Source organism: Lissotriton helveticus, chromosome 5_1, assembly GCF_964261635.1.
Source record: "Lissotriton helveticus chromosome 5_1, aLisHel1.1, whole genome shotgun sequence".
Lineage (NCBI taxonomy): Eukaryota > Metazoa > Chordata > Amphibia > Caudata > Salamandridae > Lissotriton > Lissotriton helveticus.
The window spans coordinates 1117888319-1117912766 of NC_136065.1; the positions used below are offsets into that span (position 1 = coordinate 1117888319).

The 24448-nt window shown below is 43.5% G+C and overlaps 1 protein-coding gene across 1 annotated transcript in view; it reads right to left on the reverse strand.

Moving 5' to 3' along the window:
• LOC144752596 (VPS10 domain-containing receptor SorCS1-like) overlaps window positions 1-24448 on the reverse strand; it is a 1975184-nt gene that overhangs the window by 707661 nt on the left and 1243075 nt on the right. The window contains exon 11 of the mRNA XM_078640477.1: window positions 914-1016. Coding sequence (XP_078496603.1) covers window positions 914-1016 — 103 coding nt within the window. The remainder of the gene's footprint in view (window positions 1-913; window positions 1017-24448) is intronic.

Here is a 24448-nt window from a genome sequence, read left to right on the forward strand (position 1 = left end):
TGCAATTACCATTAGATAGATAGCAGCAACTAGGAACAATGATGCCGCTGCCTGTGATGCTTGTTGGAACAGCATTTGTTTCAATTGTTAAATTCAACAAACCAAGTTTCTAAAGTAGATCCTACTCAAAAACATGAGTTTGTATGCTGATATACTCACGAAGCAGCCGAATTGGGACATCATGGTAGATTTATACTTTCTCATTGCTATGCTGCAAAAACGGCCCTGTAACAAAAACGGTCCCCAGGGGCCCCAAACTGGCCCCCCATCCGTGCGGCGCACCAGGGGATTGCCGGTGCCCGCTACGGCCAGTCCGGCCCTGATTGTGATCTTAGCAGACAGGACTACTCCGTCACAAATGTGACGGATATCTCGTCCTCCAAATTATAATCCCATTGGGTCCTATGGAACTCGTAATAGGGTGGACTGGATATCCGTTAAGAATGTGAGGGGGTATGCCATCCCCCAAGATCGTAATCAGGCCCCTAGCTCCTCAAAATATGCTACATGTTTCTTCTTATTTTACTGAGAATAAAACTCACACAGACTTCTTGTGAGAGAATTTCCAAGTATTTTCTTTTCTAATGTGAGGTGTGAATGCCATACTTAGCAATTTCTCGTTAATGATAAAATCAATAGCCATAGGGGAGAGGAGCTGGCCTAACGGCTAAGGCGCTCGACCTCGGACCTGGGGATCTGGGTTCGAGTCTCGGTAACGACGCCAAAACCTCCTTTGATTCTGGGCAAATCACTTAATCTCCCCGTGCCTAAAAATGAAAGTGTGTCCTCATGTAAAAAAAAAAAACGTAACTTGTGCTATGTAAAGCGCTCTGATACCTGATTCGGTTCGGGTCTAGTTCGCGCTATATAAAACTCCACAAAAAAAAAATAGCCATTTAATAGAAAGCCATACCTGATGCCACAATGATGCCAGGTGCTGTATCCCGGCTGGCAATGTTTCCCGAGGTGTAGGGGTTCTCTGAGACTTGTAGATGGAGGTGTAAAGAGCAATATGGCTGCAAAATAAAATAAACAGTAATTAAAAGAATATTTATTGACTTAGGCACAAAGAATAAATATTACAAGAATAAAACAGTATAGCTGTGCAGCTGTAAACAAAAAAGTCACATAGTATGAAGAACCATTTAATACTAGCAAAATAAAAACAAACATTTCAAACGCCTACACAGCACCTGAAATATTAACCCCTTCGCTGCGGCGGCAATTCCGCCACAGCGCTAGGGGGGTGGAGGGGCCGCGCGGTGCTCCCATGCTCGTGACGGAACCGCTACGTCACGAGCATCGGGTGCGCTGTGCTGATGACGGAGCGGTTCTGTCACGGCCCGCCCGCTCAACAGAACGTCCAGGGCAGGCGTGCCGAGCGGGCCATGACGGAACCGCTCCGTCATCAGCACAGCGCATCCGTGGCTGGTGACGGAGTGGTTCTGTCACCAACATGGGAGGGGTTAATAGAACTAACAGAGAACGGCGAACAAACTAAAATTGTCTTTCTGTGTCTGTTGTGCATTGTAGCCCTCTAAAGGTTTTTCTGTATAGAGTTGACTTCAGATGTATTTGAATAACGACTAATTTAATCCATTGAGGAGCATTGCATACTAATTTTAAAAAGTGCAAAAGGTGCATGTAGCTGGTATGTGAAAGGCGGGCCATATTCCTGATATCAGAGGCTCCACCTTTACAACATAAAGGAAGAAGGATAGTTTTTTTTGCAGTGCTATTTTTAACCCAAAGATAAGCTGCACCCATTCCAGTCAAGAAGAGGACGGTTTTCAAATCTAGAATCCAACTTATTGATGTATCTTGTCATATGCTGTAGTAACCTGCGTGTGTGTATCATGTGGAATCCCGTATGGGGAATAAACAGGTGAGCATAGTGTTTCTCATTTTATAAAACTCTGAAAAACTAAATATTGAGTTAGGTAGCAGAAATAATGAGGCAATGTCAGCTTCTCTAGCACAAGCTGTTGTTGAGCTGTCCCACTGGCTACTGTTCCTCAATAGTACCAACAGCTGCCCCATTAGTTAACGTTTGCTACTGTACGTACAGTGTCACAATCAAGGGAGCTTTGGGCCCAAAGGCAAGCAAGGGGACTGGCCCCAATCCCTTGTTTTTGTAACAAAAAATCAGCCACAAACCTGAGTGAAATTGGCCACTTAATACACCGGGCCCTGATACCATTGTACCTGAATGCACCATTTATAACTAAACCCCTGTGTATTCACCATGGAAGCCTTGTCGGCTGGCCTGTGGTGCCATGTCTACTGCAGCTCTGCTATATAGCATCCTAAGCAGTCACCTTGCATTTGAGGGGGATACTGCTGTTGAATAGTTCTGGCCACCACATCCGATTTTTGCCCTTTAACGGCCCCACTTCTGATGGCTGTGGTGCAGGACTGTTCCCACTTCTTATACAAGTGATCTACTCTTTCTGACAATGGCTCCCCTCAGACTACCTGTAATCCAGCACCCTCCCCGGGTGGTATTCCCAGTTCGGTGCCCGGAGTGAGGCACAAGGAAAGTGTGGGTAGTGGTCCAGGAACAGCATGGGATGTGACACGGTCACGTCAAGAGGCATCAACCCGTGGAGGAGGGCGTAGAGTGCCGGAAACAGAGGAGGTAGAGGAGAATGCTGAACCAAGTGCCGGAGCGACGAGCAAGGTGAACCAGCTGACGGACAACATAAGAGATGAGAGACGCTTGTCCTCGAGGAAACAGGAGGAGTTCCCAAAAATCAGCTGGAAGACGCCAAGCAAAAGGAAGCAGCTGAGCGACACAGGATTCCCCCTAGAGGCAACGTCAGTCAGTCAAACTGACCCGGAGAGGAAGAGGGCAGTGAGACTCCTTCTGCCATTCTATAATTTCTTCTCATTTGGCAGGTGGCGGTTGGGGCACAAATAGCTGTCATTCCAACACCACTTTCACGGTAATTGCAAAATCCCTGCCCTGGTTGATGGTAACGGTGCACATATCTCCTGTTGCTGACAAGCAAACATGATTATTATTTGTTTTATCCTGAGGGATGCATACAACCCCCCCCCTTTTCTGATGGGACTCAAAGAGAAAGCAAAGAGAACCACAGGACCGAACCATGACCTTGTGGCAGGAGATAGGGCAGCTCCGGATGTGCAGTGAATGAACTGGCCCAATTGAGACTGTCAACTCCTTGGTGTTACCTCTTTATAACCTCCCCAGGTCTCTTCTCCTTCTGACAATTAAAAAAACAGTAACACCCCATTTCCGCCTGGGCGGCCTGTATGACCAAGTGACCACAGTGGTGTTAGAGAGGGATTAGTCATTTAAGACATTCATGACCCAACCCATCACTCTGGAGACCATGGGCACTTAGTTAGTGGAGGGCCAAAGACACCTGCAACTAGCGATAGAAAAGAGAGAGAAGCATTCCAGACTGGCCTAAAAGAACAGGGGGCCCTTCTAAAAACTAACCAACAAATACAAGACTCCGCCATCCTATGCCTGACAGACACTATCTCTAGTGCACGGATTCACCCAAACATCCCCAGCTCAGTATTACAGAAATTTCAGGAAGGGGACGACTCTGATTATTTTTTTTGTTAACTTTGAAAGAGTAGCAACGGCTGCCACCTGGCTCCCAGAAAGATGGGGCAAGTGTATCGCTCCTCTCCTCTCTTGCGAGTTACAGGCCTCCTATCAGGCTGCTAACCCCACCGGACTTACACTATACCCTGAAATAAAATAAAAAAACATCCTTGAGAGATTAGGCCATGATACAGATTATTAAAGGGCTAAGTTTCGTAAGGAACGGTGGACAGCGGGTTACAATCCCAGGGCACTCTATTATCGCATTAGAGACTAGGTGTATACTGCACTTCAGTCCAGTGGAAGATTGTAATGGCATGCAGTGAAGTGGCGTACAGTGAAATAATGTGCAGTGGGGTTCAATATAATGGCATTTAGTACAGCAGAGTACAGTGGAGAATCATACAATGGAATGGCATACAGTGGAGTAGCGTATACTGCAGTGTTGCTGACTGGACTAGGTTTAATTTAGTGGTGTTAAGTCTAGTGACTTACAGTCGAGTGGCATATAGTGGAGTAGGGTAGAGTACAGTGTCATACAGTGGAATTCGGTTAACTATAGAGGCGTTTACTGTAGTGGCCTACCGTGGAGTGGCATTTAGTGGACTGGTGTAGAATGAATTGTTGGGAAATATAATAGCATACAGTGGATTGCGGTAGAGTGTAGTGGCATAGCCTGCTGTTCAGTACAGTGAAGAGACATACAGTGTGGTGGCATGAAGTGAAATAGCGTAAATTACAGTAGTGTACATAAAGCAGGACAGAGTGCAATAGATTAAGTACAGTAGTGTACAGTGGAGTTGTGCACACTGGAAGAGTGTTCAGTTGCGAACCATACAGTATATATTTTTTATACATATTTAAATATATAAAAAATAGAAAGTACTCTTCAGCACACTATTTATATAAAATAGTGACCTACAGTGTGGTCCCAATTTTGTAGCTTGGTACAGATGTACTTCGTATTATTTATTAAAAATATATAGAAACGTATACATATTTTTCCCTACCTATTGCTATAGGTGTTGTTATTAATCCAATAGTCTCAGGTCCACTAGATTATATAATATGCAAGATTACAGCTAGTTCATGCAGGAGAGGCAAGTTATAGTTAATGTAGTGTGGCGACTGGGTTGACAAGACTGTGTACGGAGGTGAGGGATTTATATTAATTTGAAGGTGGTACATAAGTATAAATGTGAGTTATAGTAAATTGAAAGTGGTGCTAAATTAAACAGATAACTGTAACTTTAGAATGTCTTATGTTTTTGTAGCTTAAGTTTGGTTTGCTACAAATCAGAAATAAAGAAGTACGTAAGTGATACGTAAATCATTAATTTAAAAAATAACTATAGCTTTAAAATTTCTAATGTTTGTGTACTTTAAGTTAGGTGATAAAGAACCACAATGTAATACAACACGTTGTAAAACCTTTGTGATAAAGACATGCATACTAAAGGCATGCATGCTAACGACTGATATTCCTACTGGACAGTAGGCAATATGGTAGATCAGTTGTGCTGACATGATATATATATGACTTACCGACTTAATATTATATTGCAGTTCAATTCAGAATTGTGCATGTTACTTTAGTTGCTTGTATACTAGGACAGTGTAAAGAGGCAACGTCCATTTATTTTTAAACTTTATAAAAGGAGAGGCTGCAACAATTGCCTTTTATAGAAGTGGCAGACTGGCCCTGCGGCTGAGAGGAGCAGCAGGTAGACTGCCACTACTTGGCTGCTGTCCAATGTCAGCAACCATACCTGCAGTACATTCCTACCCCTACTTCTTGGTTCATATCCTGTCAACATACACCTTTTGCTTTTCACCTCGCCGAAATCAATGAACATGCCCTGAACCATACAATATTCCCGAGATCAAACCAAGGCCCATCTGATGTTTATCCACACATACTGAGGGTGCATCTAAATCCGGGTTCATTGAGAATGTATAAAACAGAAAACTCCTAACAGACAACTCGGTATAACTGTTACAGTGTTGCAGAAATGTGTCATCTTTGACTGGCAACTAGGTTTCATGTGGGTTTAACTCCACCACTGTAGAGAAACCGGGTACATATGCAAAGGAAATTGCTTTTGCCTGGTTCTCCTACTAAAAGAAACCTAATGAGCAATTTCCAATAGGTTGTACCTTCTTTCAAATGTTACATCAATATCAAAAACTCACATCATCAGCAACTAATCAAAGCCCTGTTAAGATGTTACCCACTAATACCCTTTTTGGTGAAACCTCTTATGTACCAGAAACCTGAATACAAATCAGGCACAAATTGTGCTCAGCACATGAAATGTCCCCATGATTTTTGACAGATAAAATCTCAAATGTATTTTATTAGTGGATACAATTGTTTAAATAAATATATATTTGTGTATTTATTTAATTTTTTAATTCATATTGTTAAAATTAATCAAGAACAAGACCAACAGCAGGTGACTTATGTTTTAATTATGTGCACTTGACGTTGGTCAATTTGCTGTGAATGCATATATGTACAATTGTTTCAATACTTTATTTATGAAAAGGTTTTATATAGTGCAAACTAGTCCTGAATACAGGTGACAGACAGGGCATGACTGACCAGTCTGCCACACTGGTAGTTTCCCACTGGACTGCAGACTACATGGCTGCTTTTAGAGTTAAAAGATCTGCTGTGAGTCAACAGTGTCCCTTTTTTCCATTCTAATGGAATCCTCCTACAGTGTGGGGCCGACTTGGATATTTTTGGAAGGGCTGATTTGGTTTCCAATTTGGAGCTGGTTAAAGAGTTGCAGACATATTAGTAAGAGGAGAACAGGTTTGTTCAAGACAGAAGTAACCATTGGATATATAGTGCCCATGACAGACAAACAGAATTTTTTTGTGAGAGTGATATTATTAGGGCCATGGTTATCTTTTACAGGCCAATATATTTGACTCATGAGAACTTTAGGAAAGACATTATGGAAGAGAAACAATCATCAACAAACACCTCATTGAATGACTACCAACTCCTTGACACCACTCAGTCTGGTTTCAGACCCAACCACAGCATGGAAACTGCCCATATTTCCCCCAAGGATGGTATCTACATGACTTTAGACAGAAGAGGCATGGTGGCCCTCATCTGCAGTGTTAGACATAGTCACCCACCCCATCAAATGTACACAATATGCAAATCCAAGGGAATGCACTCGGATGAATGTGCTCCTTCCTGACGAGAAGGACACAGTCAATCAGCTTGGCATCGTACACCTCAGATTCCCGCAACCTATTCTGCAGAGTTCAACAAGGATTCTCCCGGAGCCTGACCCACTTGCATACAAGATTACTCTACCCAGCATCATCCGTTCCCACAACATCAATGCCCTCTTCTATGCCAAAGACACACAACTTATTCTCTCCCTCACAGACAAGACACCCACCTAACGGATCAAGTTCAGTGCGTGCATGATTGAAATTGCCCACTGGATGAAGACCAACTGTCCGAAGGTGAACACAGACAAGACAGAAATCAGGAAGAGCACTTCACTGTGGGACTACACTTAGTGGCCAGCAGAGCTAGGACTTACAGCACACCAAGAACCTTGGATTTCTCATTGACAGCAAATATGACATCACTGCCCAAGTCAATGCCGTCATCGCCTCATTCTTCTATACTCAGAAGATGTGGAGGAAGATTTTCAAATTGCTCCCAATCAGCACCCAGAAAACCGCCACACACACTCTTGTCACAAGCAAGCTGGACTACAGGAACACTCTCTATGTTGGGATCAGCAAAAGCCTGAACCTCCCATGCCACAATCACATCACACCAGTCTTGAAGGAGCTCCACTGGCTCATCATACAGCAGAAAGCACATATCCAAATTCTCATCTATGCTTTCAAGGCACCACCTAGCACGGTTCAAGCGTACCTCAAAAATCACATCTGCTTTCACAAATATTCCAGGTGGACATGTCCGGACACCCGCTTGCACACATCCCAATCACAGGAAAAAAACAGATCTAGTAATCAGGCGTGCTCCTACATCACTCCTAAAGCATAGACAATGACCTGTCACTACGCATAAGAGCAGGCCCGTTTATGGAGGACGGGCCATCACAGGCCCTTTTCACAAACAAGAAATTTTCTTTTTCTTAATGAAAGAAAATCACACAGGGTTGCAGCCACCTATCAAACCCTAATTTTGTAACTTTCATTTATAACACAAATGCCTAAGGCTGCTTTAAGTGCCTGCAAACTGGGGTGAGGTCACGGGGGATGGCATCCATTTATTTGCATGTGTAAACAGAAGGGGTACCAGAGACACTACACTATATCAAGACTGCAAGCTTCTGTTACACAGTAATTAAGAGATGAAAACATTTTTTTTATGGCAGAAACAGAGTGAAGGATTTCGCCATTGAAAGGAAATAAGTGAAAATTAGTATATAATTAGAAGATGATTTTTAGTAGTGGTTTGTGTTATTTTCATTCTATTGTGACACTATTTGTAACTTATGGCGCGGGCCACTGGAACTATGTGGCTGGGGGAAAAAAAATATGCCACAGGGTTGACTAAATTATGCAGCAAGAAAAGACAAATTACGTGACGTAGTGTGGCACATTTTGTGATAGTATTACATAATCATTTTTACACCTTAATACTGTTTTAGCAAAGACTAATCCTCGTTAGTACTCTTTTAACAAAGAAATACAGCAGTAGGCAACTGAAATGTGACCATTTCGAGCTTTGGGAATGGCCGTCCACTGTGCAGCAGCATTTCACACTGTTTTTAGCAACTTTTGATCCTTTAAAGCTAGAAAAAAATATTTTTTGTTAACATTTGCAAATTATACAGCAGATCATGGATTATGTGACAAATGTGACGAATCCATTATTATGCGGAATATACCGCAGCATTTGCTATTCCAGTTGTCCTGCTATGGCACTAAATTAAGCAAAAAACACTGACAGTCGCAATGTTTTGACTCACCTTGAGTGAAAAAAAAACTTGTTGAGTTTCACTAATACAACACAAGTACTGGATGAGAAGGCACATTGCAAGTGACTATTATACAAAGAAGAGCACTGGCAGCTATTCCATGGCAGCCCTGGCAACATGTGCTGCAGCTGTTAAGACTACTTTCAATCTCCCAAGGTGATTGCACAAGGCGGAGCTCACTAATATCATTAAAAGGAACTTACCTTGGGGCTTTGGGACACTGGTGACTGTCCGTTTATTATCTCTAGATTGAGGCTGTCGGTTGGATGAAGCAAGGTAATGATGAGCAAAATGATCGATGCGAGTAGGGGGATGGGTAAGCATGAACTGAATCAGCGGCGATGAATGTGAGCATAGGAAGAGGAATAGAGAAGGGTGAATGCAGAGGGTGGCGCATGTGAAGGATGGGAGAAAGGAAGGTGGGCACGCAGGAGGGTCATGAGCAAATAATAAGTGGTGGTGGTGAGAAGTAGTAAGAAGAGACAAGAACAAGAATCAGGGCGAGGGATGAGGGATGGGAGTGGGAGAGACAGGTGGGAGACAGGAGAATGAGAAATAAGACGAAGAATGCTAGAGTATATTTAGGAGCAGTGCTTTAAATGAGCCGGTACTGTCTGGTACGGAGTACCGGCACTTTTTTATTTTGAGAGGGAGTGTACCGCCACTTCTCAAGAGAAATGATATACTTTTAATTGGAGAGTACTGGCACTTCTCAGAAACAAGCAGGTACTCTGCTACATAGTACCTGCACTTCTATTTTTCCATTTTAAACACTGTTAATTTTCAGTGACTCACATTAGCTGTATGTTTTTTTTGTTGCCGTTAAAATGCATTCTGCTTCAAAGAATGACATCAAATTAACGATTCCAAATTATAAGTCACATTGTCGACCTTGGAAGCTGCACTCTTGACACAGTGGACGGATATGGGCAGAAACAGGCCCACATTTGATGTCTGTTTCTGTTTTGTTGCTTAGTTTGCCACCTTTGATCACACTTCGAATTATCTCACTTACTCAGTTAAACACACATGGCCCGAGTTCTTAGTACCTCTTGTGCGCTCATGGCTGTGCACTGTATGATAGAGGCCTTAGTGCTGCCACTGGATAAACAGTGGAGAACTACCAGTGAATAACAGATACAGGGACGGAGAAGCCCCAGGCCTGATTATGCACATCCATGCACCCACATGAGCACATGCCCAACCCTCGATCTTTACATACACAAAATCATTACCACAGCAGCAGTGAAGGGGAGGCTTACACGTTAGGGAAAGGTGGCGAGTCCAGGGAGAGGTGGAGGGGGGCAGAGAAATGGGAGAGTAACAAAGAAGAGGCTGAGCGAGGATAGTGAGAAAAAAAGGAGGAGGGTGGTGAGGAGGAAAAAAAGAGGGCAAGCTGGAAAGATAGGTAGATGAACAAGAGTAAGGGGCGGATGAGGAACAGAGGGAAGGGTGAGGAAGTGAGAGAACGGCGAGGTGGAGAGAAGTGGGCGAGGTGGAGAGAAGTGAGTGAGGTCGAGAGAGATGAGTGAGTTGGAGAGAAATGACTGAGGTGAATAGAGAAGGATGAAGTGGAAATAGAAGGCGGAAGAGGAGAGATAGTAAGTGGATGCACAGTGAGGATTTCGAGGTCGAGTGAAAGCAGGATGAGGGGGAAGAGAGGAGGGTGAAGTGGAGAAAGAGGGGGGAAGGAAGGGAAACAGGTGGATCGGGTGGGGAGAGAGTACGATGATGTGAACAAAGAAAGAAGAGGATGTAAAAAGGTGAGGTGAGCAGATAGAAGGTGAGGTGAGCAGACAGCAGGCTGAAGTCGAGAGAAAGGAGTGTGAAATCAGTACAGAGTACGGCGAGACAGAGAGAAAGGAGGGCGAGGTATTGGGAAGAGACGGGGTCAGGGCTATGGGCTTTGAACCTCTAGAAATGCACAGGTGAACTTAGTAGACATAGAACACGGCACACCCATATAAGACCATCTAGCATAGCCATGCCCCGCTCAAACACATCTGGGACACTCCTGATAACCCCACTCATCTTTATGGCCCACCCATTCTTCTTCATAACCCTCCCAGATCCCAAATCCTGAAGTGGGCCAGCATAAGAGCCTCCTCCTAGTATCTTGAATTCCGCAAAAGCTGAACACCTGTCTTTTGGCCTTGGCTAGATTCACACCGGCTCAGCCTCAGGAGTCCTCAATCTGCAGACCATAGTGGGGGACATGAGGGAATGAGCTATTTGCAAGCTGTAGGGCGGTTTGGATGAGTTGGGTAGTCGACACACTGGTTTACTGACTTACAGGCTGCAGTACAGCTTGTTTCCAACCCGAGAGATGATATCTGTTTTCAGAGCATGGTAAGTTTAAGTTTAAGTTTAAAATATTTATCAAGCGCAACGTACACCTGGGCGGTTTCTTGGCGCTAAAGTAGCAGGCAGCCAACTGAGCTAGAACGGTAACTAAGGCGACAACTGGAAAACAGGCAATTTACTAAAGAAGAGCCTGAGAAAATAAAAAGGTCTTCAGAGCTTTGCGGAAACTGAAGTACTCGGTGAGGGACCTAAGATGAAAGGGGAGAGAGTTCCAGAACATGGGGGCAAGAGTGGAAAATTTTGAGCCACCCTGTTTTTTTTTCCGGTAACGGGGTACAGCTAAAAGGAGTTGTGCCGAGGAGCGGAGGTCTCTGCCAGGGACGTAAGCCTTGATGGCTGAAGATATGAATAGGGGGGCCAGGCCGGTCCTGGCCTGAAACGCCATGCAGCCTAGTTTAAACAGGGCGCGTTCCCGCACAGGGAGCCAGTGAAGAGTTTTCAGGAGGGAGGAAGTGTGTTGAATTTAGGAAGACCGAAAGCAAGGCGGGCAGCCTGGTTCTGCACTAATTGCAGCTTACGGAGGCTGTACTGAGGGATGCCATTGTACAAAATGTTCCCGTAGTCCAGGCGGGACAGGACCAGTGCGGACATAATTAGCTTGAGTGCAGGGAAAGAAAAGAAACGGGAGATAGAACGGATAGTACGGAGAGTAAGAAAGCAAGAGGAAACCACAGAACCAATCTGGGAGTGCATAGTAAGTTGATTATTTAGCTTAATACCAAGAGTCTTAACAGAGGGAACAGGGGTAGGAGGAGAGCCAAAGGAGGGGGGCCAAAAGAGAGAATTCCAGGGACTGGAGCAACCACCCGTCACCACAAGTTCCGTTTTATCGGGATTGAGTTTCAGGTGGTTGAAGTTCATCCAGTCCCTGATGAAAGATAGAATAGATTGGAAATTAGAAATAGAGTCAGGAGTAGAAGAAAGATTAAAGATGAGCTGGAGGTCATCGGCATAGTTATATACCGTGACCTCCAGTTGCTGTAGAGCAAAGATGAGCGGAGCGATATAAAGATTAAACAGTAAAGGAGAGAGAGAAGAGCCCTGGGGAACACCGCACTGGACCTGACAGGGGGTAGCTGAAAACTCCCCAAGATGAACCGCCTGGGTCCGGTCCCTCAAAAAGGACGAGAGCCAGATGAGGGCTGAGCCTCCTATGCCCGCCGCCTTGACACGGGAAAGCAAGATGGAATGATCCACCGTGTCAAAAGCGGCGGACAAGTCGAGGAGGACCAGCGCCTGTGGTCTACCAGCATCCATACCCTCTCTGAGGGTGTCTAATACTGACACCACCACTGACTCTGTCGAGTGCTTTGGCCGAAACCCAGCCTGACATGGGGCCAACCTTACTTTACTGTACCAACCTTTACTGTAACCTAATATTATCTTTTCACCCTTTGTCATCGAGGGATTTCATATCTATGCATGCTTTGTTGCATTTGTAATGCTGGAAACTGGTGCAAAATTATGGCTTATGTGAGCTTTTCTGCTGCCCGCGGTCTGGCGGTATCTGTTCTCTTCCGATGCATTCAGTTCTGCAACTTCTGAAGGCTCGTTTACTATATCAAGCGTGAAAAATCGAAGGCCAGAGAGACACATTACTTCAGCATTTGCCCTTCTCCACTTCAGTGTCCTCTTCTTCACCTTTCTGCTCCAATAAAGGCTGTTGTAATGATTGCGCAGGGGCCTCTGATGCACCGTTAGGGATCAGAAACAAATCTTCACACATAGATGCTGTGCGTGGATCGACACATCGCCTCTTATCAAGCGCTCCAGCGCTCTGACGAGTGCGCCAAACAAGTTTTTCTTGCTGTACACGTGTATGCTGCAGCGATTAGCAGCAACTTGTCTCCATGCTTTTATTTACCCATGACACAAGTCGGGGGTACACGCAGGTGTACTGCGTCCACCCACTATTTTCACACCATCCACCCTGTCAAGAAGTTGAGCCCCACTGAATAATGTGCTGAACTCCTCCTGGTGTAATTTCCAAACACAGGGACACTTTCAGAAGTGCCTGCACGTTGTCTGCTTTCCATCTTGAACAAGCAAGCAGGCTGGGGACAAGGCTTTCTTACTTTAGGCTCCTGCTGGGCCCATAACAAAGGGCGAGTTTGAGGGGTCATCAGGCCTCATTTTGTTAGAGTCTCTTGGCTGGGAGCAGCCAGGAGTCTCACACCTAGATGCAAACGCAGCAATGAAACAAAGGTTCACACCTTGTTAGCACTTCACACATACTTAAGAAAGGCAGTTTTTCATTTTGAGGAGATATGTATGCACTGTAAGAATTTCAGATATGTTGATCTTTCCCAGTATTTACACAAAACAAATTGCATTTATATACAGCTTTCTTCCCCTGAGGAGGCGTTGAAATAATTTAAGTACCACAATTTCTTCTTGTATAGCCCTACTCATAGGGTGACCAAATTTTTCAAGTAAAAAAACCGGGACACTTCACAAAAATAGAAGAAAGGACTACAATTGTACTTCAATCCATGAGAGGGCTCCACAGCAGAGAATTACTGAACAGGCATTAAGAACATACATACCATGCAATTTTTAAACCCAGTAGCTTGCCTGTTAATTAAATTGCTTTCTTGAAACAACTGCTAACTATTCCTGCTTTGTAAAACATAAAAAACACCTTCCACCGTTTTCAGTCAACCCTCTTTAAAAACCGGGACATGAGCTACATTTCTTGAAATTTGCTGGGACAGCTGGTTAAAAACTGGGACCGTCCTGGCAAAAGGGGACGCCTGGTCACCCTACCTACTCATCCCAATGCGCAGAGCACTTTACATCAGACTTGCATATTACATTTAGAATAAATTATCTACTTTTGTAAATGAGGGTACAGGATGTGTTACATAAAACTGGGGGGTTACAAGGTGTAGAAGTCACATATCATCTTCCATAGCTCACTGTGCTATTATCCTCGCAATGTGCTCAAACTTACACGATAGACCTGCTAAACATATATGTGAGGGCTTAAGATCTGATGCCACTTCTTGTGATGCCTCTTCCTGTAAAGTTGTGGCTTGTGATGTCACTTCTGGTGATGTCAATTCCTGTGATGACACGTGTGATGTCATGCAATGTGATGTCCCGCGACGTGATGTCACACACCCTAAATAGGTGAGTCCCCCCACTTCTTTTTTTAGGACTTGTGCCCTGCTTTAACCTTATCTAACTGTATCACTTTTTTGATGGAGGGACGATGCTGTTGCTAACCTCGTTGGCAGTGGAAGAATTTACAGAAACCCCACCTTCAGAGGCTGCAGCCATTGCAGCACTCAGCAGACCCACAAGAGTTAAATTATCTCGAATTGAAGTGCAGTGAAAACATGTGATGTGTACACCGATAAAGAAAGTGGCTGTGACTGGCATCCATGTAGAGTTTTTTGATGCTTTTTTATACAGCGAGTAGTTGACCCGAAGATATAGGACGCACATTACACGAGCAGCAGTTACACTACATAAGGACACATTCTCTTTTTTGTAGGCAGGGGGAGATTTTGTGATTTGCCCAGACTCATTAGATGTTGAGTGGTTCTCCAGTTCCAAAGTCGCCAGCTTTGGCCGTTACATTAGAGTGTTTTTTGTCATCCTGTTTTCTTTGTTACTGATGAGCGGTTTAAACGTACTCCTGGGCAGGGCATGGGCCGCATACACTTGCTCACCAGTTTACACAGTTCAGGGCTTTCTTTACCTTCTCTACGAGAAGGCCGGGAAAAGTGCTTCTCCCACTGCCAATTCGTTTTCATCAATTTGTCCAGTATGTAGAATACAGTGCATTTAAGTAGCTTTCTAGATGCAGAGTTTAAAATTAATTTTATTTGAGCATAATAATGGATGGAAGTTTTCACTCAGATTTTCTTTGCTACTGTTTTACTATTGTGACTGCTATTTCCACTCAAAGAGGCATGGAGGGGTATCTGGGGAAAGATTAGCCTTCCTTCTTTTGCCTCTAGACTGTCACCCGGATGCTCAATGGAAGCCTTAAAGTTGGGCGCTAGGTAGTGCGCATGCTTGCTCGCAAGTACTGTTGCTTGTATGCTGTGACAGGGATTGTCCGCGGTGCAGCAAGGCCCCTAGGCAAGCCAGTCCTGCCCCAGAGATTTGTGGTGAAAGAAAGACTACTAGGAGTGCAAGAAGGACCCAAATATACCTGGGCCCTGGTGGAGGGGCCTGCTGGACAAATGATGGCTGCACCCCTAGGCATTGTGTTTCAAGCTACTGATCAATAATTGTATTGCTCAAAAATAATGTATTGAATTTTAAATTTTTTTAGATTACTCATGGGGGGGCGTGGCTTAGCGCCCGTTGGAGATGGCGGTGCCGATGTGAGCGCTCCGCTGCGGCTGGGGTAAACAAGCGGACCGCGTTGGATTTTGCCTCGCCGAGTTCAGGATTTCGCCGTCGGAGTGTGTCCTGACTTTAATGCGGCCCTTCACGTGAGCTTGTATGCCCATTTCAGCTTATTCCAGGTGACGCTGCAACATCGCGGCTGTGTGACGGTCGCGGCCGCCATCTTGTGAAAAGCTTTCACGCAGCGCTCCTCACAGCCACGTACTCGGCACTTTCAGCAGCCTCATTTCTATGCTTGGCAACATCCTCCTCCCTCACGGTGGGTCTCATTCTACAATGAATTGATTGTTCTCTATTTCACAAACGGCCCATTGACATTTTACAGTGGCATTTCTCTTCACTTTTTTTCTATGTGTGCAAGCGGCCATTTTGATGCCTCAATGCTTTCAAGCTCCCTCATCACAGCTCTGTCTGCGCAACAACACCCATTCTGCCTCATTTATGCACAATAACTGATTTTAGCCTAGGTTGGGAGATTATCTCATCCCTATTCTCTACATTGGCAGTCAACTTACATCCTTCACTTCAACATTGTATGTCGCTGGACCTCATTAGCTATTATCGAATGGAGGAGTGCATTCTTGTATAGGTGCTTTCCTTTTTCCTGATTTTAGCAGTCCTTCCTCTTCGTTCCTGTCAGTGCTCTCCCTGTCCTCTATACACGTCGTGACTCCACCATTTCGACTTTTCAGCCCACTGTTGCTGTTGGTATTTGCCTCTTTTTCATATTGGTGACTATTACTACCGGATGGTAAAGAGAATCCTCCACTTTTTGTCACCTGCTGTTGCCTTGACTGTAGCTTACTAACCTGATGGGCAAACTTACAACGCCCTGCGCCGACAAAACCTCAAAGCGCACTTTCATCAAAAATTCAAAGGTTTTCTCAGCATTGGCCCAACTAGAATCTTCTCAGGAACTTCCTGCTCTTATGTCGAAGCCAGCCATGGAATCTCTTCCTCAACCCAACTGGAAGAACACAGTTAAGCGGCTGAAAAATGACCCCCCCTCGCCAACTGCCTCTGCTTCGGCTCCGTCTGCTTCTATTGACTTGTTATTGGAAGAGATAAGGGCACTCCGCCCTTTCATGGAAGAAACCAATGCTAAATTACAGGTCTTAACAGATAATTGGGCTCAAATGGAGGCAAGGGTCACGTCTGTGGAGCACAGTGTAACTTCGCTTCAGGTATCCTCTGCTAAAACTGTCCACATGCACTCTCAGATCTCTTCTCTTCAAAAGCAGGTTGAAGACCTTGAGAACAGGAACAGACGCAATAATTTGCGAATCTACGGCCTTGTGGAGGGTTGCGAGGGGAGTGATCCTATAGCCTTCTTCAAGTCCTTCCTTCCTAAACTTTTGCATCTTCCGGAGGACACTGTACTTAACATACAAAGGGCTCACAGGCTTGGTCGTGCCCCCTCGTCTACTTCTAATTCTCCTTCGGTAAAGCCCAGAGGTGTCATCATGTATTTCCTACAATACACTGACCTTTTGAAGGTTCTCTCAGCAGCTAGAGCCGCTCCTCGTCTCAATTGGTCTGGATCCTCCTTGTTTTTTGCACAGGATTACGCTAGAGCTACGGCCAACCGTCGCAAAGCCTTTTTGGACATGAGACCTGCACTTCGTTCCATTGGTGCCCGCTATGGGCTTTTCCATCCTTGTCTCTCCGGGTCACTTATAACAACAAGACCACGACTTACGAGGATCCTGTGCGACTCCAGAGTTTCCTCAACTCCTGCCACGCTTCGACCATGGATACTTCTGGTTCCTCTTCGGCATTCCCTCCTTGACTTATGTGACTAATGTTACTTTTTCCTATTTACAGTCCAGTGTTATCTGCATAAGTTTTTGCATAGGTTTATTACTCTTATTATAGTTACTTATGTCTTGTGTTTTCATCTCCTCTTTTCAGGTTACTCTTGTTATTCAGTATGTTCACTGTCTTTCTCCCCTTTTACATATATTGCCTTTCTTGATATGTCCTTCGCGTTGTCCATTTAATTGTATTGTTTTATTTCTTTCCCTAATGATCTCCTTCTTTTTCCACAGATGATCCCTAATGCTTCATGTTTCCCCAGCCGGGCGGTTGGTCCGCTTGTCCTGACCGCCTTGTCTCCTCCAGTTGGTTCTACCCCCCCCCCACCCCCCCCGTCTTACACGTCTGGTTCCCCCCTCCTGTTTGTATTCCCTCATTTTCCCTACCCGTAAGTACATTTCCTCTCTTTATTGACATGTTCATTTTTGATCCTATCCTCAACTCTTCTTTCCTTTTACCCTCCTTTCTCTTTCTATTCTCTGAGGTGTCGTTTTTACTATTCCTTTTTCAAATCTTTTTTATCCGATTCTTTTTTACTTTGTCATTTCTATTACTTCTTCACATTTCCTTCTCATGTATCTTTCATACTTTAATTGTTAGCCTTTATTGCAGCAGTTTCCGCTTTTTCATGTTTTCTTAATGTCAGTACGCATTGTTTCATGGAACGTTAAAGGTCTGAACTCTCCCATTAAGAGACAACGAATTCTTTCTCACCTTGCTAAATTGAATGTAGATTTGGCTTTTTTACAAGAAACTCACTTAACTGAAGCAGAATCTGTTAAACTTAGAAGGGGCTGGGTGGGAGAGGTACATTTTGCTCCCGGAGATGGCAAGCGTAATGGAGTTGCTATTCTTATTCGTAAGTCTCTTACCTATTCTGTTTTAGAAAATGACTTCGACCCTGATGGTAGATGGTCATTTGTCAAGCTTTCCTTAAGGGGTGTTCCACTCTCCCTTCTTAACATTTATGCTCCCACAGGTGGTCATCCGAATTTTTGGCGAGAGATGGCCACTCGCATTACCAGTCTTATAGATGATCACTTTATCTTAGCGGGAGACTGTAATCAACCTCTTGACCCTTTTATAGACCGAAATTCCAAGACCTCTTTTGTCCCAAACAAGCCTCATAAACTTTTCACCCATGCTGTTTCACAGCATAAACTCATTGATGCTTGGCGCTTATGTAATCCAACAACAAAAGAATTCACTTTTTATTCCCCCTCTCACCATTCTCAATCGCGTATTGATTATATTTTTGTATCCCATCACCTTGCACAATCTCTCACTCATGCTGAAATTGGCCCTATTCTTTTGTCTGACCATGCTCCTGTCCATATTGATATTGATATCCTACCCAAGATTACTGGGCCAAAGAGGTGGCGTTTTAACAACTCTTTACTTTTAGATCCTAAATTTACCGCCTCTTTTATTGACTTTTTTGATGAGTACTTTATTTTTAATGACACTCCCTCCATTCCTACCCACACAATCTGGGATGCTTTCAAAGCCACGGCTAGAGATTTCATCATCCGCTTTGTGTCTGCAAAACGGAGAGATGCCCGTAAGCAAAACAGTGACCTTCTCCGCAAAATCAAGAGTTTGGAGCACTCCTACTATACCTCTCACTCCAAGGAAAGCTTGACAGCACTTATTGATGCTAAGTTGAAATTTAACAAGAAATCTACAGAAGACGCTTCTCTTTACTTGTTGAAATCTAGCTCCAAATTCTATGGTGGGAAAAACAAAGCGGGGAAAATTCTAGCTAATTATTTAAAAATCAAGCACAACAAGCTCAATATTGAATCTGTGTTTGATGAAAATGATATCCCTTGACACAAAGATGCTGATATTCTGGATGAATTTTCTCATTTCTATTCAACACTTTACTCCTCCGAAACTCATCCTACTTCTCAATCACTCTCTGATTTCTTTTCTACCCTTCGCAAACCAGACCATTTCCCTATTGATTTAACCTCTTTAGAATTGGATGTCTCTTAGAAGGAATTACTGTCTGCTCTAAATTCCCTCAAAAAAGATAAGGCTCCAGGACCTGATGGTTTCACCGCTGAGTTTTATCGTCATTTTTCCGCATTGCTGATTCCCAAGTTGCATTCTCTTATTGACTCCTTTGTAACCTTGGTTGGTTCTTCAGGTACCTTTGCTGATGCCCATATTTGCATTATTCCCAAGGAGGGCAAAGATTCTAGATATTGTAAGAATTATAGACCAATTTCCCTTGTCAATATTGACTATAAAATCTATGCCAAATCTCTCGCAGCCCGATTGGACCCCTTTTTACCTGATTTACTTGGTCCTGAGCAATCTGGTTTTGTTAAAGGTCGTTTTATTACTGATAATACTAGGCTTTTATTTAACATTTTATCCAAATCTCCACGCTTTTCAGACTCCCTAGCAGCTATTGCCTTGGACGCAGAAAAAAGCGTTTGATAGAGTAGAGTGGACCTATCTTTTTTCTGCCCTTAAATGGTTTGGCTTTGGCCCCAAATTTCTGTCCTTAATTTCCTTTCTTTATTCCAATCCTAGAGCAGCGGTCTGTGCAAATGGTCTGGTTTCCTCTTTCTTTGACCTAGGCAGGGGTGTCCGACAAGGCTGCCCGTTGTCTCCCTTTCTCTTTAATTTTGCTCTAGAACCCTTCCTTTCCAAACTCAGACAGAATCCTGCTATTCACGGCTTTCACTTTGCACAATCTCATATTAAACTTGCTGCTTACGCTGATGATATTCTGCTCTTTATTTCTAATCCCACCGTTTCTATCCCCGCCTTTCTTTCTGAAGTTCATGAATATTCGCTGATTTCTGGATATAAACTGAATAATGACAAATGCGAAATTTTACCCCTTACTAAATTTACTTTCAAACCTGATTTTGCTGCATCCAATTTCACCTGGAACTCCTCTCATATCAAGTATTTAGGTTTACATGTTACTCCCTCCATCACAGATACGGTTTCACTTTGTCTCAGTAAATGTATCCAGAAATTAACTTTATCTCTCTTGGTGGGGACGCCTTGATACTATTAAAATGATGTTTTCCCCTATTGTTTTATATACCATCTCCAATATTCCTATCTCTATTCACATGAAATTCTTTCGAAAGATTCACTCTATTCTTGCTTCTTTTCTCTGGTCCGGCAAAAAACCCCGAATGTCTCTTTACCGATTAACACAACCTAAATCGGAAGAAGGTGTCAATTTTCCTGATTTTCCTACTTATCACAAAGCTTTTCTTTTGCGCCAAGCCTCCTTTTGGTTGCAAGACCTCGAAGAACCCTGTCCTCTTTGGGTTACTGTGGAACGTCTTTCTCTTTCACCTTTTACCTTTGCTGAATTTCTATCTTTTTCTCGCAAACCACAAATATCATCCACTCCCATACATAAATACACAACCAAGTTGCTTCTAGCCTCTTCCCCATCCATCCCTTCCTCTGTTGCTGATTTTTTTCCTCTACTATTTGGCATGATGACAATATCCTTATTAATGGCAAACCTTTCTATTGGAAATCCTGGCGACAGAGGAGTTTGATTTGGGTTTCTCAACTTTTCTCCCAATCCACCTTTTTGTCTTTTCATTTGCTACGCCTCTCCTTTGATTTACCTGCTTCCTTTGCTCGTAATTATCTCTTACTGAAAGAAGCAATCTTGCCTATCTATACCCAGTATCTGCATTCTCCTAACCTCTCTTCAGCTCCTACTCCCACCTCACTACTTCACTCTTTCCTGACTACCCATTCCAAAGCTTCCCTTATCTATGCATTCCTGCGCTCCAAATCTCTTCCTCGCCCAAAATCTAAAGTAGAGGAGCAATGGGAAAGCGACTTTGCTACTTCTTGGCCCATTTCACTTTGGGACAAGCTTTGGATGAAACTTCGTAAGTCCTCCAGAGCTGCCACTCTCACTCAAACTTTATTTTTCATTTATAATAGACTCCTTTTTACACCACATTTGCTTCACAACAGATTCTCCTCTGTCCCTGATCTCTGTTGGTCTTGTTCTACTCCTACTGCTACATTTTTCCACATGCTCTTCTCCTGCACTATTATTCAGGACTTCTGGAAGCAAATTTGGTCCCAAATTAATGACATCTTTCACACCCAAATCCCTTTAATTTTGCTCATATTTTTCTTGGTAGTCTCTCTCCGTGCTGGGACCAGGTTACTTTTGATGTACGAATTATTGATTTACTGATAGCGGTGGCATTCCAACAAATTACTGCTAATTGGAAAGATTTTACGAAGATATCGATTAAAGCATGGTGGTATAATGTTTGTCACAATCATAGATTAGATACTGCCTTTGTTTTTCCTCCTCAATTAGCAATGAACCGCACTGTTTTATGGCTTCCTATAACAACGTACCTTGATGCCTCTGCTAAAAAATCATTTCATTTGTTACCTACTCAACAAGAAGTCCCCAAACCTCCTTGAGTGACCTTATCGTTCCTAAGTATTTTCATGTATAACAGATTTATTATTCTTTTTCTCTTCTCTTTCTCAATATTTGCTTTAACTTGATTTTCACCTGATGTACATATTCATTGTATTATTTTTTTTTTTTTATTTGGTTATATATGCAAAGATTCTCCAGCTTATTTTGCTCCTCTTCTGTATCATTTGTTTTATTGTATTGACACCTCTTTAGTTTCAATAAATTGTATTCTGAACTCAAAAAAAATATATATAGATTACTCATGGACCAGGAAGGTGCCAGCGTGCAGAACGGTAAACGACATAGTCCTGACTCAACCCCTTTACATGAAACACGTAACCAACAAATGATAAGAAATAGAATATAAGTAATCTTTGCAGGCCCTTTGGATTCGTGGAGTGATATAGTAAGAGTTGCCCGAGGAAAGAAAATAGACCTGACTCTCTAAGAGTTGGGGCAATCCTTAAAAAGGAGGACACATGAGTTATTCAATTGAGTCTTACAGAACAGAGAAGAGAGGTGGACAGATGAAAGCAAACACTTGAGATTTCACAGAAATGAAGAGGGGAATCTTAGCCAGAGAGTTGATGTGAAGGGAGATGGTCAGGAAAGAGCAGTATGGAGGGAGAGATGGGTATCTAGAGGTACAGGAAGCAAAGATACAGAGGGGGAAAAGTATAAACAGAGCAAAGAGGTGCTAGGACACAAGGAGGAAGCTATTGAGGGTAGTATGTTACCTCATGTAGAATCAGATTTAATTGTATCCAGAAAGACAAGGGAAGAGACAAAAAGAGAGGTTGCTCTGAGATAAATGGAGAAATGGAGTGAATGTATAACTATACATTTCAAATAGCACACTTGTTGTCTTTTGAAACTGTGAAATAAATGTCCTCAAAGCGCATATGCTCCACATGTTTTGTTATCATTCATGGCGGATATTGCCTCCAGCCACAGCACAGTTAGTCATGATTGTTTTGGGGCCAAGTTTAATCTCACAAATTTTAAGCAGGAAGGCTATCTATAAGGTCTCTCTTGATAGCCACCAGTCGGCTTTCAGTCTTGAATATGCTTTCCTTAAAGGACAGGCTCATGCGTCCTCTGACTACATTTTGGGTAACTGAGCTGTTAATAGAATGAAGTGGGTAGTAGCTTCACCTACACTGCCACTTTTGAAATTTGGTGCACAGCAAGAAGCAGTATTTACCTTCAGCTGTTTGCCAGCACCATACTTCTGAAAAACAATATATGCACTCACACGTAGTGAAACTGGGCTTTGGGTCAGCCTTGTTCGTTGGTTCGCCTGTAGGAGTAGCCTGTAGGAGTATTCAAATACTGTGGGGACAGATCAGCCTTATTTATCCATTGGATTTCATGGCAGTTTTCAGTTGTACTGCAATTTGGTTAAAAATGTTTATTGCACAATTCTTTGTCAATTAAGTTGAGTGACAGCTTTGCTGCCTCTGCCGGTGAGTCATCATAGTTCATTGACTGAAGAGGATGTGTGCTCTGATACCGTTATTGTTTTTGGTGAAAATAGCATTTTGTTAACAATTTTACACAAATGTTTTGGCTAAGCAGTTGTTAACGGGAGGGTTTCTGCATATTTGGTGCGTTACTTTGGTACCTTAGTGCTTTGTCAATTTTCAGTAATTGAAAAGATGTTTTTCATGGTGCCAGCTGGCCTTGGCTTGCTCTGTTAGCTGCTGGGTGTTTTGATTTCTCTAGCTATTAATCCATCTATTTCTCTTTTTTTGTTTCTCTCCAGAGAGTTCTGATTTGCCAGGAGGTGCCTGTTCTAGTTATGGGCCTCTAGAGGTTGTTCCTGCTGTTGGGAGCTGGAAGAAATCTAAGAGAAGGCAAAAAAGCAATCGCCTATGCCGTCAGGGATGCTGCCATATCGCCGTGACCAGCAACGAAGGCAGGGAGCCACTCCTGAAGTGCAGGACGCACCGCCCGGCCTTCACCGCAGTTATGACGCCCTTTGACGCCTACCCACGCTTGAAGTTATCGGCATTCCCGACGCAAGCGCTTGCACCGACTCTGGCATCGGGAGCACCTGCATCCTATTATCGTGGCACCGATAACCGCCCAGGGTGACTCCATGAACTCGCCAATTTCACATCGCCTCACTGGAACGGACACCTCACTGCCGACGCAACCGACTTTCCCAGTTTTGGATTTGATACGTCACCTCTTCACGGACACGACGCCTCACCTACCCTGTGGCAGCCAGGGAGCCGGCCTCAACCTTGGCACTGACGCCTCATCTCCACGACAACGTGCAGTGTCATAGACTTCATTATCAAAAGGTACTGTTTGTTTGGGGCTCTGTGTGACTCTGTGCCATACACCGCGCACCTCACGGTCGGCACTGTACTTTGGATTTATTGCTGTCATGATGTCGTAATAGATTCTAGTGAAGCTATTTGTTTTCTACAAGTTTTATTCTGTAAATAACTGTTTTAAAGTGCTATTTAACTACCTGTATGTTGGATTTTTGTCGTTTTGGTCTTGTTTGGTTTAGATAAAGATACCTTATTTTCTAAACTGGTGTGGTGTCCATTTGCGTTTTTTTCACTATATTCGTGTGAGTGTTGGTACAAATACTTTACAAATTGCCTTTGGGATAAGCCTGTCTGCTTGTGCCATGCTACCAAGTGAGTGAGCAGGGGTTATCTAAAGTGTGTATCCCCCTTACCCTGACTAGAAGCAAGGGTACTTACTTGGACAATGGTACCTACCTTTGCCAATTAGAGACCCCAGTTCTAACAACGTGGAGGTAGGAAGTATCAAACAAAATAACCTGAATAGACAATCAGCATTGGGGTGGTCTCTTACTGGTCGTTGTTCTACCCTGAAGGTCATATCCTGTAGGGAACTGGACCACCG